Genomic DNA, 23,265 nt, shown 5'->3' on the forward strand with positions numbered 1-23,265 from the left:
AAATTATAAATGTGTTCAATACATATTCTGGAAACCATTCAAAAGTTTTCTCCTTCTTTGTGGGTCAGAGCCACTATCTCCAAAATAAATTAATGAAAATTCCAAAATCTGGTTTTAAAATAAATCTAGAATCAAATCCAATCTGCCTTTATGGAAAATTTTTTGCTAAACTTAATTTAAGGCTCATTCTACAACCAGATACTCCTAATAGTTTTACTTATTATATTTCAAAGAAAATGCAAAATTAAAAAAGCGCAAATTTATTTGAGTCTTATTTTTTAAAAACATTTGAATCAAAACTAAATAATTTTTCGAAACTAAATTTTTGTCTCAATCTTCCTACTACCAAAGGTTAAAATTGCAAATTTTGAGTAAACCATGACTATAATCGATGTTTATGAAGAGCTCCTTTTTTTAGTAAACAGTTAACTTCATCTAAATTCCATACTTAAAATCTTTTACCGTAATGGGCGTAAAAATTTAAGGAATTTTCGCTGCCCAAAATTTTACGCTTGTGAATTGATTATTTACCGATTACATTAAGGTTGATATGAGTTTTTTGTATGAAAAACAGTGTCACCACATCAAAATTATTAAAATCGCGCTATCCTTTCTAAAGTTATGGAAGAAAAACGATTTCAAAATTACAACTTCAAGAGCGTATAGCGCCAAATGGAGGAAATTTTAATAGGGCATATTTCGCTAAATCGATTTATTTTGAGCTAAGTTATGTGTTGTAGAGTATCTACATAGTATAAAACAAAGTCGCTTCCCGTTGTCTGTCCCTATGTCACTATGTATGCTTAGATCTTTAAAACTGCTCGACGGATTTTGGCTTACAATCAGTTGGCTTACTAATACATATATATTTTTTTATACATCAAAATTTTTTACACAAAATGTCAATCAAATATGCATTACGTTTATAAAAAACATCATTTCATGTTTATAAAAATATTAAACGAAGAATCATGTACAAATTAATTATATTTTCGTGTTCTTATCAAACAAACAAAAGAAAAATTTACTTTTTTTATTTGTTAATGTCAAAGTTTTATTTATTTATTTTAGATAAAAATAATTCAGAGGTAAGCAGAAAAAAGCAGATATAAAGAAGTGGGTGTCGTTGTATATTGTAAATATATATAATCCTAAATTATTTATAGCGATAGGTTTCAAACATAGTAAATGATAATTAAATGTCAATAATGTTCGTATTTACATATCATTATTAATTGGAAAGGAGTTGCATAAATGTTCAATCTTTATGATAAGAGCGTTTGTTGTTGAAAAAAATCAAATGCAAACATAAACGGGTTGGGCTATTCATTTCTATAAATATTCATTAGTAGCCACATGTTGCTTAATATGGTGTTCCACAAAACTACCATACAAGAACAACAAACGAAACAAAGGATGAGGTTAAGGATGATTCTGGCCTGAAAGTTCCTCTACAGTTTTTGGGTGCAAAATAGCACTAAGGAGATAGAGGGTTGATTATCGAAGATATTTACTTTGGATTTATAACGGATAATGTTTTTGTTTTCGTTTAAAGCCCTAAAATAAAAATTTAATAAATTTTTTTTTCTAAAATTTTTCTACAACATAAATTAACAGGAACGTCACCCTGTCTTTTCCCCGTTCCCGTTTCGATTTTTTAAATAATTAAAAAGACAAAACATTTCTTTTTTATTTACATGATTATTATTTTGTCGTTGGGTATTTTGCATTGCATATTAAAAGTATTTTTTAGCTGGATTTTTCAATTGGATGATATAGGTTCTAGTAGTCTACAGCTAAGAGGAATCACTTTGGATTTTGAGTTCAAGCAATAGAATTTGGTACATATACTCACTAAGTTTTTTTTTGTCGATTTAAGAAATTTTGCCACTGTGAGGATGATGATGGCCCCCGCGTTTTTGGGAATTCTCTTCCGCAGAAGCATGGCTCGCCCGTTTCTTGCAGTTTGCATTTCTAAATTGATGTGTTCTTGAAAATCAAGAAATTGTTTTCAAGATTACGCCGTTAAAACGCTCTACTAAGGCTCAAAAGTGATGTGCTCTTGAAATTCAAGAAATTGTTTTCAATATTACGCCGTTAAAACGCTCTACTAAGACCCATAGCTGGAAATAATTGAGCTGCGAAAAAGGCCGTACTGGAATTTTTCACTTTTCTCACATCTCATCTCAAAAGTACTCACTCGAGGAAGACTTCCCTACGGGCTTGCTTACCCAAGCAGGGATAGAAAGCAAAAAACTTTAAATTAAGCTTTTATAAGTTGTTTTTTATTTGTATGTTTATGCAGCCAATCCGCAGTAATAGGCAGTCTCGCCCTCTATGAAATAATTTTATTGAAATCAGTGGAGTGAAAATCCTCTATACAGCCTTCTTTCGGCAGCTCAATTATTTCAAGTTTGAAGGGTTTCACTTTAGAGTGTGATACGGTGTTTTTAACAATGCTATATTGAAATCAAGTGAGGCGGTCATAATGTGTTTTCAAATAGTTTAATTACATGTTCTCAATAATCTTGAGATACATGGCGCAATAAACGAGCGTGAAACAAGCCTTAACCCCGTCGTTTTTTTTTCCGTGAAAGCAAGCAAAAACCATAATTTTCTTAATTAAATTATCTTTTCCCTGATACCAAAATCGATTGGTTAATAGATCGTTGAACATTTGTTGATACCAAATGAACAGGTGTAAGTCAATATAGGCAACTACATCGATCTATTAACCAATCCAAATTGATATAAGAAAAAAGATAATTTAATTACGAAAATAATGGTATAGGCTTGCTTGCCTAAAAAAAACCATTCATGGAAAAAATTGCTTAAAATTAATTTCATTAAAAATAGCCATGAAGCCAACACTTCTCGTTGAAGATCGACCTTATACAGCCCCCGTCTCTGGAATAAAACTGAAGTGATTGATTTGGATTTTTTGATTAGTGTGTATTTATTTTTATGAATAGAAATTGGATACCAATTTCAACACTTAAAATATGAATAGGAACATAGTTTTCATGAAAGGAGAGAAAATATTTAGTAGATATTTTATAGAAACGTTACTCTATTAGTAGTTCTGTATTAAATATTCTTTCTAAGATTTTTGATGATTTTGTTACAAAATAAATCTATTATTCTATTTTTCCATTAGAAATAATTCAAATTTCTATCTTCAATAGTTTTGCGCTCGAGTTTTTCTGCTGGCTAAAACCTCAAATATACAGCAGTATAATCATCGTTTCAAATATTTCGTACAACGATAAAATAAATTTTTCAAACTTTGAGTTTATAAATCCAAACATTCCAACATACCGCTTGTAAGAAGAAAAATTTAAATTCCCTGTAAATATATTTAAACCACATGAATTTAAAAAAAACTGTAGTAACATGATAAAGTAAGAGCCAGCGCCTGTCAGACATACGTTAAAGTATAAAAGCTGAATTTTTTTTTGCGTATTCTCACTGGTGTAGGGACCAATCTTTGGGGGCTACTAACCTTGACTAACGGTTCCTTCGGTAGGTAGCAGGTAATCAGGGGCGCAGTACCCGAGCTCTCTCACGTTAAAGTATAAAAGCTGAAATTCACACAGAGTGTTCAAATGACCATTTTAAGTCAATATTGAAAAAGACAAATCAATCCATCCAACTAACATTAGAAGTTATATCGGTCAAATATTCAATAAGTAAATCGTCATAGTTGTATAAGTCATAAACGGTTAGTGATACAAAAAAAATTAGTTTACAAAAAAGTAGGTAATTTAACTATCTACAATAAAAGTTATTACCATTTTTGGTCTAAAGCGCACGGCTAGGGAGATATAGCCTAAAACGGTTTTCCTTAAAATGGAGGCACTTCCCCCGCTTATTTTGTAAGGATTTTGTGCTTTTACATTCAGTACGTGATACTGAACATATTTAAATAATAAAATAACTCTTGCAGTGAAATAAGTTCATAATCATGGAAGAAAATGTAGATAATTGTGTATTTTTGCATTTGCCCTTCTACCACGTCTGGGGGAGTGTTAGCCCCTTCGGATTGATCTGTCTTTTTCAATATTGACTTAAAATGGTCATTTGAACACTCTGTGTGAATTTCAGCTTTTATACTTTAACGTGAGAGAGCTCGGGTACTGCGCCCCTGATTACCTGCTACCTACCGAAGGAACCGTTAGTCAAGGTTAGTAGCCCCCAAAGATTGGTCCCTACACCAGTGAGAACACGCAAAAATTTCAGCTTTTATACTTTAACGTATGTCTGGCAGGCGCTGGCTCTTAGCCCATGACAAACATGCATACGTCGATCTATGTTTGTCTATAAAATTATTAACATGGGTTTTCCATATACAAAATTCGTATCTCCTTTTTACCCTCTTAGGGGGTGAATTTTGGAAAATCGTTTCTTATCGGATGCCTACGTCATACAATGAAAATACTCTCCAAGTTTCAGGTCTCTGCGATTAGTGTTTTAGGCTGTGCAATGATCCGTCAGTCATTCAAGACAAAGAATTTTATAGATATAGATTTTACATCTGTATCATCTTTTACGTTTGAAAGGAAGTACGTATTTTTGAGGAATTTTTAAGAAAATGAATAAATTAGTAGATTTGGATATAAAATAATTGACAAATACCTGTGTAGGTTGTATTTAAAAAAAAAAAGTAAGTATTGGGAGATGGATTACCCCAATCTGAACTGTTTATGAAACCGGATTCTGAAATATTTATAATTTTTGCATCTTTTATTTGTATACACAGGAAGATACTTTTTTCAAATGAAAAGTTCGTTTTTCTAGATATACATATATACCTACTTTAGTCGATACCAAGTGTGTCATGAGTATACATCGAAAAAAAATGTTTAATACCAACTGTAATGAGGTTTTTTCAACCTCATCGCGAGATCAAATATGGTGATTGGTGACACGAATGCTATACAATTAGCGTACGAGGTTGAGTGGTGAAGTTGATACAAACGCATGAGTTGTTTATATTAAAGTAATATACTGCCCAACAAATTTAAAATATTGTTGCTTTGAAATGCAACATAGTTTTAAACAATCTTTTTTTGATTGGTTCTATCATTTTACTAAAACAAAATATTTATGAGCTTGTCACAACTACATGAGCAGATATAAACCATTTATTTAAAAAATAAATAAATGGTTTATACTTGCTAATAGGTATATTTAAAAGAAAATTAGATTTCATCGAGTCGGATTTGAACCAGCAACACTTGGATTACCATTGATTTTGGAGTCCTAAATCTTACGCTTAACCATAAAATGGGTAACTTCAGGATGAGGTTGTCATTATTTTAAATTTTTCAGTGTGAAACTCTTGTGAAATATCCCCCTGAATTTATGTATGCAATTTGAACTGTGCGGTAGCCCGAACTTCTTTACTTACTCTGTTCTGTGACGGATTAATATGCGTGTAGGTACGAAATGTCACTTTTAGACTTTGTTAAAGGACAAGCGCATTCATTAATCAAAAAAATAGGGCATCATTAGATAGAGCATTATTCTAAATTAGAAAATTCTTCTTTATAAAATAGCTATAAACTCTTCGAATATTTCTTTTCTCAAAATATTATATATATGGCAAATCGACTACACAAAATTGTTTGAGAATATATTTTAAATTCTTTTAACTTCTAATTTTTTGTTTGTTTTCCAAAACAACGTTTCCTACAAAATTTTGTAGTTTCATTAGGAATAGGCTTACAATTTAACCGCAAGATAAATACATGTGAAATCAATTTTAAGAACATGGACCATTTATTTTCAAGTTTAATATTCAATGACGTATTTTGATTTTTAGGTCAATAACCGAGACCCTCATTAATACACCCGGTATAATACATATTTAAATATTTATGCCTAGTTAATTTTAAATTAGCGAGGCTGAGTTTATTCATAAAATGGGAATGAAAAACTTTTATTATATTATTGGCAGGGTTTTTCGTAAATTTTCTGTATCAAATATGGAATTTAATTATCCATGTAATCATACATACCTATTTATTTTCACAGAAAACTTTTCAAATAATAAATTCTCTAAAATAATACAATTTACGCGTGGGCGAGTTATTTTAAGTCAAAGCCCCCATTGTTATGAGTTTATTGCGTGCCATAAAGTTTATTGTGTGTCTCTTTATGCAAGTCCGTATTTTAATAGATGAGGAAACGCGACAGGTATACGACTCTTCTACCTATCTCAGTTTCTCTAAAAGTAATGAGATAGGTAGAAAAAAATGTTGTCTCTCTGTCTTACTCGTATTATTGGTTGACACTGGTTAGGCTATCACTGCCTTATTCGTATGTTAGATACAGAAGTCTGAGTGGCTTCTCTAAGCCACGTTTGCCCATGGATGTACTACATACATTGAATAATGACCTACAAAAATAAATAAACCATTTTAATATAGAAATGGAACCTACATAAAAATCGATTAAAATTAGGTTAATATAATGACTGTGTGTATACATTTAGGTGGTGTATCTACTTTATTTTATTTTAGTTGATATTATTTTTAATAGACAAGAAAAGAAAGGTTCAATAATCCTTCTTTATACGTATAAAGTAATTTATAGTTACATATTATACCAGAATTTTATACACATGTAATATTTTCATTCTTATATATATCTATACGAAATCTTGGGTACACGCTTATTTAACAAATTGACACGGTTAGAGGACTATACAGATCCTCAAGAAATCACAAACGAGAATAAAGATTAAAATTGCAACCCTGATTCCTAAATAAGCATGAATATTTAAATTGGATTAATTAATTTCAAGGTCAAGTTTTCAAGAAGAAAAACAACAAAATCTAAGTCAACCCAAACTCTGTTAACCTAAGAAACTTGACTGAAATACATAATTTTTAATAATAAATAATTAAAATAATAAAAAATAATTTTATTATTAGTGTATGATTACATTCTCAAGAAATCCCATCTAATTTTTGAATAAAAAAAAAAAAAATTAGATTTAAAAAAAATTAGATTGAATCTCTTGAGAATGAACACAAGTTCGAAAAATTTTGAAATCAAATAAAAAACTTGTAGTCATTTATATTATTTTAATTATTTATTATAATATAGTATGTACTACCAAAAACCTAATATAAATTCAATTAACATAATTTTTTCCTTTGAAAGAAATGTATGTTTTGGGAAAAGTGCACGTTAGATCAATAAAAAGCTATCCACAGTTTTTGTGCTTTTTATTGTACTCTGAATTCATTTTGGCTGGCTTAGGCATGGTGTCTTTACGTATCAAACTCCACAAACGTATAGTCGAAAAGTGAAATTTTGTATTTAGAATAGATTTTGTATTATGGCATATGGTGCCCACGTAATCACATTCTTACCGTTTTCGTTTGTAAAAGGGCCAATTTCCCAGGTCATGGGTCTCAAGTAAACTTCTCTCGTTCAACTCCTAAAATAAGATTTATTAATATATTATTTTCCATAGCATTTTCTTCAAATCGTTTTATGCCACAGTTATTATGTCAGAAGTTCAGTTTCTTGGTCCCACATACCGGGGAACACTTTTGTATATTATTTTCAGTCTTTTATAATAAAATTAAACAAATACAAGTTACCTGTTTTTAAGATTATTTTTTAGTTAATATCGTTGTTTTCTTTTCTTTTATCAAGTTTTTTTAATCTTGTGTGTACACAAAATGTATAAAAGGGTAATTTTATTTCAAAATATACTTTCGACCCATATTAAAATAATACTACGAATATTTGAAATACTTCTGTCAACATACGTATTTGCAATATTTATTTTATAACGTTCTATATGTAGCGACAATGTCAAGACCATTAAACATAAAATAAAATAGACTAAATAAAGGATAATGGCTCATTATAGGCTAGCCGCTGATTCGTCCACTTCTTTGGACAATTTAAACTCTATAAAAAATATTACCGCAAAATATTATCCCTTCTGGAAGAATAAGCATAAAAAACACCATGATTTTAAGGAGGCACTTTAATTTTTTCCAACGTGCCCATACGTATCTCATTGCTACTCCAGTTTAATTCTTGGAGAAACATCAAAACTTTGAGCCTATTCACGGCTGCTTTCTATCGATGGTATTTACAATCAGAATCATCTGCGAAATTCGTTCGTAAACTTTCATAAAAAGTAAACATGGCTCTTTCATGCCTACCTTTCCCTATTCTCTTGACAAGCATAATGATTCCTTGATCTGTTTTATTTTTTGAGAGAGAGTTTAGATTTCTGTGCATATACAAGGTGTTCTATAATTGACTGCAGAACTCTTGACAGATGAACGACAAAGCTTTTGACCAAATTTCGATCTGTGGTATAAGTTCCGAGATAATTGACCGAATCAATTCATAAATTTATCCAATGGCAGAGCACTTACAAAAAGAAAGATGTCTTTATCGTCATTGGGTGGAGTTAAATACAAATTTAAGAAAGTAAGATAGACAATTTGATAATTAAATACAACGATAAAGACAACAGTAATAAGACAACTTGTTGCTATACCATGGTAATTATTGCTGTTTATCGTTGCATTTCATTATCAAATTATCAATCTCACTTTTAAATTTTTATTAAAACCCATCCCGAAATTATCATGGAATGTAATAATTCACATACGTTACTCGGTTTGTTTTAAGTGAAATTAAAAAAAGTGAGGTAGATAATATGATAACTAAATGCAACGATAAAACATGCTTATATTCCAAAGTACTATTGGATAAATATATTAATTGATTTAGTGAATTATCTCGGAAATTGGGCCTCTGATCGAAATTTAGGAAGTCAATTAATGAACACCTTCTGTATATGTACACATGCAGATAAGGCCTTAACATAGCAATGATATTTCGTCTTGGCGAAATAATATGTATATTGTGTTAATTTGGCCTAAACCGATCAAGTCATTCAGAAGGTACACAATCACAAACGGGCGCACCAACGATTATATATATGTGGCTTTCAAACATAGGTTTGACGCATAGGTACGTACGTTACTGTATTTCAGAATTAGCTTCTACTTTTAATATAACAAAAAATCTATTTATGACCTTTCTTTTTACTTTTTTGGCATTACTGAGGCTTATAATCACCAATTTCAGTGTTTCTTATTGTTTAACAAAAATCCTTTCTAGATATACTAATTGTTCTAAAGCTCTTAATGGAGACGTTAAACACATTACTTTTCCTTAATTAATAACATGTCGTTTAAGTTTATTGATAATGGCATTATAACTTAAATTATCCTCCATGGTTGAAGCTGCTCAAATATTAAAAATCAAAAACTTTATTACGTGGATATTTGTTTCACTTAAACAAATACCTCAAAAATAGTTTGTCGAGATAATTGTGTATAATGAAGCCCGACTAGAAATTGGCCCAAAGTACACATTCCAATCCAATCCAGGAATCTAATTGAGTTCTGATGGGGAATGTTGGCCATTCCCAGTTGCAACATGGACGGGAATCTACTGGGATGACCCTTTCTATAAATAAACAAGTGAAAACAAACAATTGACTGAGTTAATTGTTGAAATACCATGTAAAGGCAGTGTTGATAACTCTGTCACATTTCACATACATACATATCTGACATATTTAACTGAATAACGTCAGAATAACGTTCATATCTTGCATACTAGTAAACATTTTCACTTGTCCATTCGTAAAGTGAGAATTCTTCATCTGAAATGATAAAAAAAATTTAGTCCGATCCCCTATTTAGTAAAATTTTCAGAGGTATCAATTTTCCTCTAAATTTCCATAACATTCTACAATATTCCGCTTTCTTCGTACTTTTCAATTTTCAATGAATTTTTTTCTAATAAATACAGAATATTCTGTAATATTTTCTTAGTCAAGAGTGTCATTTGTATTCCAAAATTTCCTCTGTAAAAGAGAATCGTTAAAAAAAATTTTGTATCCATTTCCACACTACCATTGAGGTAGGATACATCAGCGCGTTTTTTTTTTACGTGGTATCCCCTATAGGCCTAATCCACGATCTTTTCCTTCTGTTTAAGTGCATCCGGTTACTTTTAAACAGAAGAAAAAGATAAATAATCATCCAATTTGTCGTGACCGGAACATGACAAATTGGATAACATTATCGCAATTCCTAAAAAAAAAAATTACAGGACAGGTATTCCTAAAATATAAGAAAGAGATAAAAAAACATAAATATCCCTGGAAAAAAATTCAATTATTTCAAAAAGAAAAGGAATAAATAAAAATTGCTTAATTTACAATAACCTTTATGCATAAATATTTCTGAAGGTCCATTTGACTTAACCATATCAACCTAGTTATAAGTAGACTTACCCCAGAATGAAACCAATCCAATATATCACAGGCTATAACACAGGCGAAAAATCCATGCAATCAAGATCATTTTTTCCGTACATTATCTGTCTAGATATACCTAACTCACTTTAAGTGATGACTGCGCACGTTGCAAGTTCCGTCTCAACGTCATCATGAGTTGATACAATCCCCTATCGAGGCGCTTGGCTTATAGACAGACATAACGAGAAAAAATTGATTTTTGACTACACAATTTCTCATAGTGTTATAACACATGCAACAAATCGAACGAGTTTTTCCTGAGAAACATCATACTAACCTTAGTTAGTCAACGTCGCTTCTCAGGATATAGGGCAGACCGATTTTACAAATTTAAATTAATGAACTGATATTTAGAGTAAAATAAATTGAAAAAAAACAAAAATATCTCTGGGCATAAAAGTTAAAAATTGCTTAATTTGCAATAATATTTATGCATAAACAATTAAAGATGGCTCATTTAATCTTAATTTACCTTTATTAACATAAACTTACTTAGAAACAAACCCAAAAATGAAATTTAAGATTTGGAATTCAAATGAAGGGAATAGATAAATGTCAAATAAATAAGCTATTCATAGTGAATAGTAAAACACACACTCAAATTAATTATATTACTAAGAATAAATTATCACATGAGATTTAGAAAATAAAAATAAAAATTTTACTTACCTGGATTTTGAACTCCATACCTGTGTAAGAGGAGTAGGACTCACTATACTCTCTGCCACACGACTTGATGTAAAACTGGACCAACCTAATGAATAAATATATTTTAGTGATAAATAATTAAAATAATTAAAAATAATTTTATTATTAGTGTATGTACAAATATCAGCCAATTGATTCTCTGTAGGTATATGTTCAATTTTTAAATTATCTTTTTTTAATTCTGATCGAATGAAATGGTATTTAATGCCAATATGTTTACTTCTTTTACTTTCCCAATTCTTAACTTATTGAATACTTGATTGATTATCCTCAAAAATTACTGGTTTAACGATAATATTAAAACATTCATTTTACAAACCGCAGCTAGCTAATGCAGCAATATTCTGTTTTTTAGTTTTCAAAATATATTATTTCCAAATAATTGAAGGGCGTACATGCGTCAACGATAATAGTAGAGAAATAAAAAACAATATGGTAATGCGATAGTTTAAATGATTTTCTATGATTTAAGACAAGAAAAAAAACCTGTTATCGAATTATTTTCATTGAATTTTAAGTTTAAAAAATTGACTAAAAGTAAGATTTAATATGGGACTAAATGGAAAATATAAATACGATATTTTTCTAAAATTATATCGATACCAATACTTTTTTTTACAAGCTTTTACCAGGTAATAATTATTTAAACTTTTAATAGAATTTCAAAAAAATTTCTATTAATTTAAAATTCTTTAAAAGTTACATACTGTTTCCCTATGAACGCACGTAGCAAAACAGGTTCACGCATGTACGTGAACTTAAATAACATTTTATTCGATCAGAATTTAAAAAAAAATGTATTATATACCTACAAAAAATGAACTGGCTGATATTTGTACCAAAGGTTTATCAAATCAAAAATTTCACAAATTTGCTAAGTCCATAGGAATCTGTTTTGTTTGAATTGAGCGGAGAGTTGAAATCAATTGAATACAAGTTTAGTTTTATTTATTATTTTGATAGAATTTTTTTCGATATTTAGTAACGGAGTTGTTGATGAAAACAATAATATTAAAACATTTCATTAATATTATGAATGTTCAAGTGATTGTAGAGATATTTAGTTATTCATTTAAGGACGTACATTCATGAGACTTGTAAGTAGACAAATAAAAATAATTATGATGATAAAAAAGTTTAAATGATTTAAGAAAGAAAAAATATACAATTATATAAATTAATCGAAACGTAATTAATGTTAAATTTTAAATTCAAAAAGTGACAAAAATTAATCTTTAACATAGGTTTAAATGGAAAATATAAATCGATATTTCTCAAAAATTATATCGATAACTATACTTGAAACTTTTATCAGTTAGTAATTATTAAAAATTTTAATAAAATTTCAAAAAAAATTTCAAAATTATTTCTTAAGTTGATGAATGAACGTTCTTAAATAAAAATTATAATTATTAATATTAAAACTGTGTGTTTATTAGTAAACTCTACATCTAAAATAACACTAACGTCAAAAAATTTTATGAAACCATAGTACATATTCATTTTGTTATATTTATTATAAATAAATTTTGTATAAATTAGATTGAATCTCTTGGGAATAAATGTAAGCTCGAAAAATAATGAAATCAAATAAAAAAACTTGTAGTCGTACACTAATAATAAAACAACTAATTCTAGAATGTGATTTCAATTGGAAAAAATAAACAAGTGACTCAAACATAATTTTTGTGTAAAAAAGTATTTAGACAAAATATGAAACAAATTAAATATATTATAGAATTTTACAATGTACAAAAAAAGAATTAGAAAAATGTAAATTAAAACAAAAACTTACTCAGAAACAAATTCGAAAATGAAATTTGACGTTTGGAAGTCAAATGAAGGTGAAACACAAAGCACAAATGTAACCAACTAACCACTATGAACGATGAAACACTACTGACCTAATGAATAATTTTGATTGACCACACCCGAAAAAAGCGCGGAAATTTAACACGCATTTAAATTAATGAAATTAATTTGAATAAATCAGAACATGAAATGTAGAGAAAAAATTTAAAATTTTTATTTGCCCGAGCTTTGAACCATAGACCTTCGATCTACGAGTCGCACTCGCTTAACACCGAGCTGCGACACCTCTTATTTGATGAAACAATATCAAGAGACATTATCGGTGATAAAGCTGTACAAACCTAATGAAAAACTTTGAGTGACTAAAACACCTGTGGGATTGTTACACAAACTTAAATTAATAACGTAGGGAAAAAAAAAATTTTGTACTTTAGTGGGTTTCGAACCCACGATCTTAGTACTACGAGTCGGACTCGCTTACCACTTCGCCATATGACCCGATATATATACATACAATTTAAAAAGCTAATATCAGTGAGAAAATTATATTAACCTAATGAATAAATAAATTTAACTTATTCCAAAATAAATGCGTATTCAAATTAATTTAATTGATTTGCAAAAAATCATATTGATAAATTCATTAAAAAAAAATTAAAGTTTATACTTATCCGGGATTTGAGTGAGAAAACCGAATAAGTATAAACCGACAACACATCCTTCTAAACCGAAACACATTAAGTCATTCGGATACAGTGTAGTAATAACTATTCATAGACCCTATTTATTAAGAATTTTTTGCTTCTATTATAAAATGTTCTATTACAAATATCAGGTTTTTCCTCGGTTTTACTACATTTATGTTGTTGTAAAACTGTCTCTTGTATGAAAAGTTTTCTTACAGATTTCACATGATTAATAATTTTTTTTTTCTACTATAAATGATTAATAAAATGATTATCATTACATGTGATGAGTGTTTATGTGACTTAGATGTGTTGTAATTGTTGCGATTTTAACGAAATCAAGTATATATTAATAATATACTCAGATAAAAATTTTAATCGTTTTCCTTAAAATGTGGTTTGATAAAACAGTTCCTACGATTCTGAAAAAACCATATTTACTCAAAGAGTTGTTTTTGAAATTATAAATAGTAAAATAGGAAAATGAATCTAATTTCGCCTTAAACCTTGGTTAAATTGTTTTTTTTGACGTCACGTAAATAACAAAAGATATTCACTTTGATATTCCTATATTAATACATACTATAAAATTTGCACCTAATTAACGCCCTCGTGGGTAAACAGTGATGTTTACAAAAAAATGTTTCAAACAAAAGTTTTTTATTTTTTTATAAGCAACATTTTTTACATTTAAATTTTTGTTCTATCTCTAACGGTTTACAAGATGGGTCCTACGGCCCCAAGACCCAATTGACCTATGATGCTCATTTACGAACTTGACCTGACTTTTTACGTCCTAAGTACGCTGTAAAAATTTCAAATCGATATCTTTTTTCGTTTTTGAGTTATCGTGTCCACAGACGGACGGACGGACGGACAACCGGAAATGGATTAATTAGGTGATTCTATGAACACCTATACCAAAATTTTGTTCGTGGCATCAATATTTTTAAGCGTTACAAACTTGGGACGAAACTTAATATACTATGTATATTTCATATATACATGGTATAAAAAGCTAGATATTGGGCTTGCCAGAAAAATCAAACGAAGTTTGATTATCGAAAAGTAGGCTTACTTTGACATCCCCAAATTACTTGAACACAACACATACGTCTTTATTTCGGTGTCTCAAATGAGAGTCTTATCAAAAGACTCACCGCAAAATCTCTTTAACTGCCTTAGGCAACGTAAATATGGAATATGGATGTTGCTTGGCAGGAATACGAGATCCGTTATCCATCCGGTTGTTTAAAGATAGTGTGAGATATAGTTGATTTCTGAGAGCTAAGCTGTTTTAGCAATTTTTAGCCCATTGATAAAAGCTGAAATTTGAAGGATGGTAGAAAAATAATGCACAAAAAAAGCAGTCAAGTCAATGTCTGCAAGGATCACCCCAGATCGAATCAATCGTTTTTACAACCAAAAATTACCTATCCGTCAGAATTGAATAAAACTCGATCGACCCAAATATGCTTTTCTAATAATAATGTTTCAGTTACATTTAACAAAGAAACTTGAGCATCCAAGACATAGATAATACTTATAATTTTTCAAAAAGTATTATCGCATTTAAATTGTTTATGAAAATTATTGAATACAAATTTTTTATTTCAAAAATATTTTCAATTACTTGAAGCCTTGCACGTTACCAACGTATTTTATTGACTTTTTAATGATTGAGAGATTCGGCATAAGTATTAAAAGAAAAAATATTGAATGAGTTTAGATAAATTATTTATTTAAAAATAAATTAAAAATAATATTTGGTATCATACAACAATAAATTAATTTAAAAAAGTTCCTAAGTGTGTTTCGCATAAAAAAACGTGTCTAAATTTTAATTGTATGCAGCATATGCCATACTTTGTGCATCAACATTACTGACTGGAATTTCCATAGCGGGTTGACTTTCGAATGCACGTGCTTGATAATACTGTTGAGCGGCGGCATCCCATCCATGAGCGGCAATGGTTGGTGGATGTGCATTATCGGCAGCAATTTTCTTACATAATTGGAAAATAGCCAATGCAACGGATACAACGAATGAGAAGAAAGATAATTGAAGTGCGTTCCATGCTTTAAGACCCAAGACTCCTAATGCGAGAGGTACAACTGTTAAAGCTTTCAATAAAACGAAGACTAGGATTGGTACAATGATTTTCTTCAATTTGGAACGACGAGCTGTAACAAATAATTTGAATTATTAACATTCCTTAAATGTTTTGTTAAAAACTTTGAAGACAGACACAGTTTTTTTTGCGTAACTTGTACCTGTAACACCGGCACCTTTGGCTTCATCAGCAGAATCATTTAATTTGACATTCACATTGAATTCATCTTGATCTAAATTACGTGGTTGTACAGTGACTTCACCACCGACAATTGGTAGTTTGAAAGACACATCGTGACTACGAATATAAGATTCAATTGTATCTAAGAAATCACCATCACTACGGCCCGAAACTTCATTTACTGGAGCGGCGTTGCGAACCACAGAAATGTCTTCGGTCAACTAAAATGGAATACATATTTTAATTTCATTTTGAAGAAAATTAAAAAAATTTTTATCACCTGGTATGAATCTTTTTTGAAAACTGTATCCAACAAGGACATCACTTTATATTTCATACAAGCAATTTCATCATTATTCGCACAGTCTGATCGCATTGATTCCACGGCTGTGTCTAACGGTGTACCCTTCCAGAAACTTGGTTTTGCAGGTGATGCAACACTGAATGCGGCTAAACCAAATAATAAAAATACTATTTTACACTTTGCCATTTTTTTTAATAATTAAATTTAAAACAATAATTTAAATTATTAATTAATATGAAGGTACGAAGGACGACTGTGATTTGATAATAAATTTTGTTGCTTTTATACTAAGGGATTGGCAAGTGAACATTTGGTAGAGGAAGACATTATTTTTTGTTATTGTAAGGGGGATTTTGTTAAAACTTTTTTCTTATTAAAAAAATGTAGTTCCGTTTTGTTTGTGAGTTGAAAATAAAAAACGTACTTGGAATACGTAATTGATTTGATTCAATTGTTTTCAAAAGTATTTGTTCTCGATTTACGTTTTAGTTAGTTTTAATTTAAATTTGTTTTCAATATTTGTATGTGTGAGCGTTAATAAGGTCGTCGTGCATTTGCCATACATATTTTAAAATACTTTTTAAATATCTTTAAATCAAATTTTTCTATTTTGAATTCTGAATGTGCGAAGTTCTTTACGTGACTTGATCACTTTTTTTTCTTTAAATTATTGAAGAAAGTGTTAAGTCAGAAATTTTTAATAATATCTTAAATCATGGAAAATTTATTTTTTAACGAGCCTTTAATGTTTGAAAGTAAATTTTTTCATTTTATATCAAATGTAATAGTTTGTTTTGGTGGGCTATTATTTGTCTCGCGTTGGCTCTTGATTTTGGTTGATATCGATGATGAACTGGAAAATGTAGTGGAATACATTTAATTTTTTACTATTACTAACTATGGGAATGGTTTTCTCGGGAATGAAGGACACAAATAAGTGTATTTTACTTTAAATTTTTTATTTTCCGACGTTTCGACCTCAATTGGGTCTTTTTCAAGGCTCTATAATAGAAATTCCCGAGAAAACCATTCCCATTATTTTCAAGGACAGAGATTACGTTGTTCATTACTAACTATTTTCATATAATCTATAAGGTTCCTCAAATGATTTTGTGCAGAAGCAAATCTGTAAATCAATCAGGTATACTTATATTTAATTGACGTGAATATGGGATATATTCAAAAAATTCTTTTTGTCGTCATTTTATTTCGTAAATCTGCCATAAATGAGGACTTACTTTTTAAACTTCTGCAGAGTTTACCGTCGTAATTGTTGGCTTTGCAACTGCTTAGTAATCCTGAGGGCTAATGGCTCCTATACCACTGAATACTTGTTTATTTATCTATTTGTTTATTGTGATTTTCGTAGATGCTTAAGATCAATGGATGAATAAGCATTAATCGCATAGAAAATTTCTCTAACATCCCAAACTGCTTCTTCATTATACTGCTTGTTCTTATTAATTAATTATTTTAATATTTTAGTAAAAAGTATTTGTAATTTGTTGTTGATTAACACTTTTGAACTTAAATCGATACACATTTGGCGATAGAATCGAGTCTTGGCCAGCATTGATGTGCCAATTCTTGCATCTGCGCTGGCAGATGCTTAATCAAGTGTGGCAAGCTTTTCATAAAGTTGGATCAGGAACAGTCAGCTCACCCTTCATGCACCAGTTCTTACTCAAATATGTTATTGATTTATGTTTATGTTTTCTATAGTTATGATAATACATGAAAGGGCTTGATTTTCGAATACAAGTTAGCCTTTAATAAATATACATACATCATATTTATAAACTTAGAAATTATGAACACACTTGAATACTGCATTCAAGTAAAAAGCAATAAGGACACTAATATCCATAACAAACATAATTTTCAATTTCAACTAGGTTTGCGTAAAGTCCAGAAATGACGCTTTGTCCAATATTTGGCTTGATTTTCAAGCTTAACCCAATGCTCAAGCAATATCCTGCGAGTTTTCAAGAAAAAAAAACGATGGCTCTCCCCGTATCGTATCATATACCAATAATATTTTGCCAATTATAATTTTTTAGTTGAAGGTACAGTAAAAATTGAAAAACGATACACTTAATGTAGTTTCATATTTCATAATGTCATTCCATGTAGACAACTTTCTTAGACTTTAATACATACATTTTTTTTCTTCAAGCTTACGAACTTTTGAGGGGGGTTGACTTCTATTAATAAATGAAACGTTAGCATTAAAGTACCTACCTAATAACTTTGTTTTCCTAAACTACCTTGAACTCTCTAGACAATACATTTCTTTTTAAAAGGCATGTATTATTAATTTGGTGTGTATATTAATCCTATACACACAATAAAAAAGAAAAATAGACTTTTATAGGAAAGGTAAAGGAGCACGACTCATTATTTTTATGAAAAGGTAATTTAATCAGAAAATTCAATAATAACAAGTGAAAATTGACTGAGTTAATTATTGAAATACCATGTACAGATAGTGTTATGAAGCAATTGTTTCTTTTTAGACGACACGAGAGTAAAGAAAGATATCCACTTTTAGATGGCGTTCATAACTGATATGACCATAAAATACTTACTATAAAATTTACATCTAATTTGCGCCCTCATGGGTAAACAGTGATATAAACAAAAAAATGTTTCAAACAAAACTTGTTAATATTTTTGTAAGGAACATTTTCTACTTTTGAACTTTTGTTCTATCTCTAATGGTTTACCAGATGGGTCCCAAGTTCCAATTGACCTATGTTGCTCATTTACGAACTCGACCTCACTTTTTACGTCCTTAGCACGATGTAAAAATTTCAGTTTGATTTTCTATTTTAAGTAATTGTGATGACAGACGGACAGACGACAGACAGACAATACCAAAATTTTGTTCGTAGCATCAATATTTTTAAGCGAACAAACTTGGTACTTAACTTAGTATACCTTGATATACCTATTTCATATACATGGTATAATAATTCGAAGTAAATTGTCTCATTTTTGACTAATTTGTACAAAATTTCAGGTACTTGCAGATTGGAACATCGTTTAATCTATTATGGCTAGCTCGTTTTGCAATTAATCAATCGAAAATTACTATAACAAAAGTTCATAGTTTGATAGGGAGCCTCATGATTAAATGATTAACTAGTTATCTTTTTGCGGATACACGAACGCGCAGACCAACAGCTTTAAAGATAATCCGTAAAAAAATATAATTTTTTCATAATGTTGTTTTTAGGCTGTGCTGGGAGTTTCAGAGTGGAGAATGAGAAATAATTTCAGGCATACAAAACTGATCCTGTGTCTGCCGAGTCAAACCCTATCTCCATTTTTAAACGTACGCTTTGCTTCCAAAAATTTTTATGGAAAATAAATTTGCCCCTTTCATGTACCTAATAAGATTTTATTAAAAAGGTTAACACATATAACTAGCAAATTTTCTTTGATAGTAACATAATTAAAAAATATCGAACCAGAGTCTGTAAAAGCTAATTCTTAATTGTGGAAGCAGCTGGTACTACTATTTAAATAAAACAACTTTTTACCAAAAGGTTTTAAAAAATGTTGCAATTCGATACTGCTTCATTTTCTTTGATAGTCCGTAACTTGATCATGAAAGCTCATACAAGAATGTTTAGAAAAAGAGCCGACAGGCAAATGCATGCATTAAATGCAATAAATTTTTTCCAAACAAAACGATGAGTATGATAAAAAAGCCTTTCTTCTTCTAATATACTAACTTACCTTTGTTTCTTATTGTTAGCGCAGACAACGGGACCCTTACAGTTTAAACGTTTTTGATACTCACTTGGTCAATTTTCTATATTTTATTTTTGAGGACAAAAAAAGATAAACAAACAAAATTGATATATGAAATTATTTTTCAAAATTATTTACTTACGCTACTATACCTACGTACCATAAAAAATTAATTAATTAATACAAAGTGTTCCAACATATTTCGTTACCCAATTCTCCATGTCATTATTTATTCAATTTTCATTTCCAATGCATCATACTGTACAAACACATATAATCGTATATTAAAATACTTAGCCTAATTTTCTAACATAGATACCATAATTTAATTTCCCTTTAATATAAACAAAAAGTATTACAAATTTATTATATTGTTATGTGTACATTGCTGTACAGTTTTGTCTAATGGCTTGTTCAGAGTACTGTAAATAATTAATACAGAGTATCTACTGAAACTATTTCTGTAAACTATAATATCGGGAGTTAAAACAATAGGGATTTTAATTTTTTTTTTTAATTAAAAACAATATACATATACCAGGAATCTAATCTGAGTCTCCTCAATTCATGTCCAGGGTCCTACCAACTGAACCATACATTATGTTATTTGATTTGAAAAGTAATTTAATGGAGAGTGCTCTTAGATATGTTTCAGGTGCAAGTTTAGGGTTCCGTAACCGAAAAATATGTCGGGAGTTTTTTTTAATTTTGTAAATTCACTTGTCCGAATAACTTGATGATCTATTTAATTTAAGCCGCTTTTTATAGATTTAGGCTTGTTTGAGAATATAGAGGGACTCGCAGACAGTGCTCCTGATTATTAAATATAATTTTGATGTTATTTGACAGACCTACGATTCTTTTTTGCTGTTGGAGGCTCTCGCATTTCATTAATTTTCGTTAGAGTTTTTTTTTGTAAGATATAGTCAGTTTGTAAAAAAAAATATTGTTCGGGCAACCAAACTCTCCTCAGTTTGACTTATCAGTAGTTTCGTGGCTTAACATTTTCAAATCGTGGGTTAAAACTTACCTTCATTGCTGTTAAGTACTAATTTTTCCCTAAAATGCATATTTTTTTAGTAAATTGTGGGAAAGTGCGGACGAATCCGGAAACTGAAGTATGTTAAAATAACCGTCCAGGATAAGTTCGAATGTGGCACGAATGAGTTTGAAAATCTAATGACTTAAAATACGACAGCATCAATTACAAAGGCAATATTGAATTATGTGTGACACTATATTTTTTGACTAAAGTATTTTACAGTAAACACTGGGTAAAATTCTCGGTACATATGTTCTCCATAAATTTTCAGTCAGTTACCAATATAAACAAAAATATGATTGTTTTTGTATGAATATAAAGTTCAATTTGAATTGAATATATTAGTCGGGTTTGGTATACAGACATATAGATATGTTACGTCTGTTTTAAATAATAATTTATTATTATTTCTCTCTAAAATATTCTGTTCATCCGATTTTATTGTCGCTTTCATTTTCACGAGTTAACGTTGGGAATATTTCTCGGAAAATACATATTTTCTCTATAAATTTCCAGTCAGTTACAAATATAAACAAAAATATGATTACCTTTGTATACTATATAATATAATTATAGTGTTTTTGTATATATATGCTGTTGAACTTAATTGAACATATCAGTCGGGTTTGGTACAACGCCACATAATTATGTGCCTGTTTTGAATAATAATTTATTATTATTTATCTATAAAGTATTCTGTTTATTGTCGCTTCATTTTAACGTCTCATACAAAATAAAAATATTAAATTGCGTGCGTAAAACAAAATTTATAGGAATAGTTACACAATAGTTTAACTAAAGATGTTTTTACACGATGTCTGTGAAAAAATGTACAGAACGATAGGTACTGTTAACCATGATACAATAAGACAAGGAATGCTCTTGCGCAGGCAAGGGTAGGGTGGGGGCATTCTCTCACTCTCTGTAATCTCTCTCGCACGGTACCTAGTCACCGCCATATTGATTATTTGTTGATATTTTGATAATAACCCCAGATACCGAAAAATTTTATTCTTACTTTTCGTCTTATATTGCCAAGTTATAAAAACATAATTCACCATCAAAATTGAAAATATACATAACTGACTTAATTAGTCGAGTACAACGGTTTTTTTTCTTCAATGATTTATTCAGATTTTAACATTAATTTAAATAGTTTTTTTAATTTCCAGCGAATAGTTTTGGAGAAATACAGACACTAGTTGGCAGTTAAATATAGTTAAAAACCATCTTCGAAGCAGGTGTTATATTGTCTAAAAATTAGAGGTCCATCGATGGAGAAATTTTTGAGTCCATAAGCAATCACAAACGAACATGACATTATATATATAATATATTTGATAGATCGATAGATATCATCAATCTGCCGTATTCCCATAAGACCAATGCTACATATGCCTTCTTTTGAAGATTTATTTAAATAAACAAACCCTCCCAGAATAGATTTACACTTAGTCCAACGTCATATAAAAAAAATCAAGCCTTTTATTCAAAATTTCCCTACCGCTTGTACATCCTTAAGTAACGTAGGTATAAATAATATTGATTACAACAACGTGCAAATAAACGTGAAAAATTTTTTTTTGTTTTTGTTTATATATTTTTATATTTTGTGATATTTTCTGTAGTCTGGATCGATATATTATAATGACAAAATTAAATTACATAACGCTGCTAACATTGAAAAATAACACAGTCAATTAACTTTATATTTGAAAGCTTTCTTACTTTATAATAATAGGACAAGTTGTGGTTTCAAAGTTAATAATACTTAGAGAAAGAAGCAAGAAAATATTCTAACCACGCAATGCATGTGGGGAAATGTGTGAAGACGTCTTGCCGATATATTTTACAAAAAATATTTAATTATATAACATTATTAGTTAATTTTCATTTTAAAATCAATAATTACAACTCATTAATATTATTGGTTGTTGAACCAATTAATTTTTAACGATAAGAATTAAACGATCCATATTCTAATGCTCTTTAATATAAATTTCAACCCATTATTTGGATTGTTTGAATGTTGTTTAAGAGTAACCGAACTTACACTGTATATTAAATCATAATTTGAATATTTATTATTATTAAACTACATTAATATATACAATTAACTTTATGATGTGGGTGGAGTCGGTTGCTTCGTTCTTATCGCCGTGTCTTCTATCTTATATATATTTAAACGAGCAATATATATATATTTATATATATATCAACGATCTTGGAAATGGCTCTAACGATTTTCATGAAAATGAGTATGCAGGGGTTTTTTAGGGCGAAAA

At 29.5% G+C, this 23,265-nt stretch overlaps 1 protein-coding gene across 1 annotated transcript; it reads right to left on the reverse strand.

Moving 5' to 3' along the window:
* Positions 1-15,421: 15,421 nt before the first annotated feature.
* LOC123291126 lies at positions 15,422-16,365 on the reverse strand. Its single transcript, XM_044871595.1, has 3 exons — positions 16,156-16,365; positions 15,865-16,096; positions 15,422-15,765 (listed from the first exon to the last, which is right to left on the reverse strand). Exons 1-3 carry the CDS (start codon positions 16,363-16,365, stop codon positions 15,422-15,424), a joined length of 786 nt encoding a protein of 261 aa, XP_044727530.1.
* Between the last annotated feature and the right edge of the window lie 6,900 nt (positions 16,366-23,265).

Source organism: Chrysoperla carnea, chromosome 1 (genome assembly GCF_905475395.1).
Source record: "Chrysoperla carnea chromosome 1, inChrCarn1.1, whole genome shotgun sequence".
Classification (NCBI taxonomy): Eukaryota; Metazoa; Arthropoda; class Insecta; order Neuroptera; family Chrysopidae; genus Chrysoperla; species Chrysoperla carnea.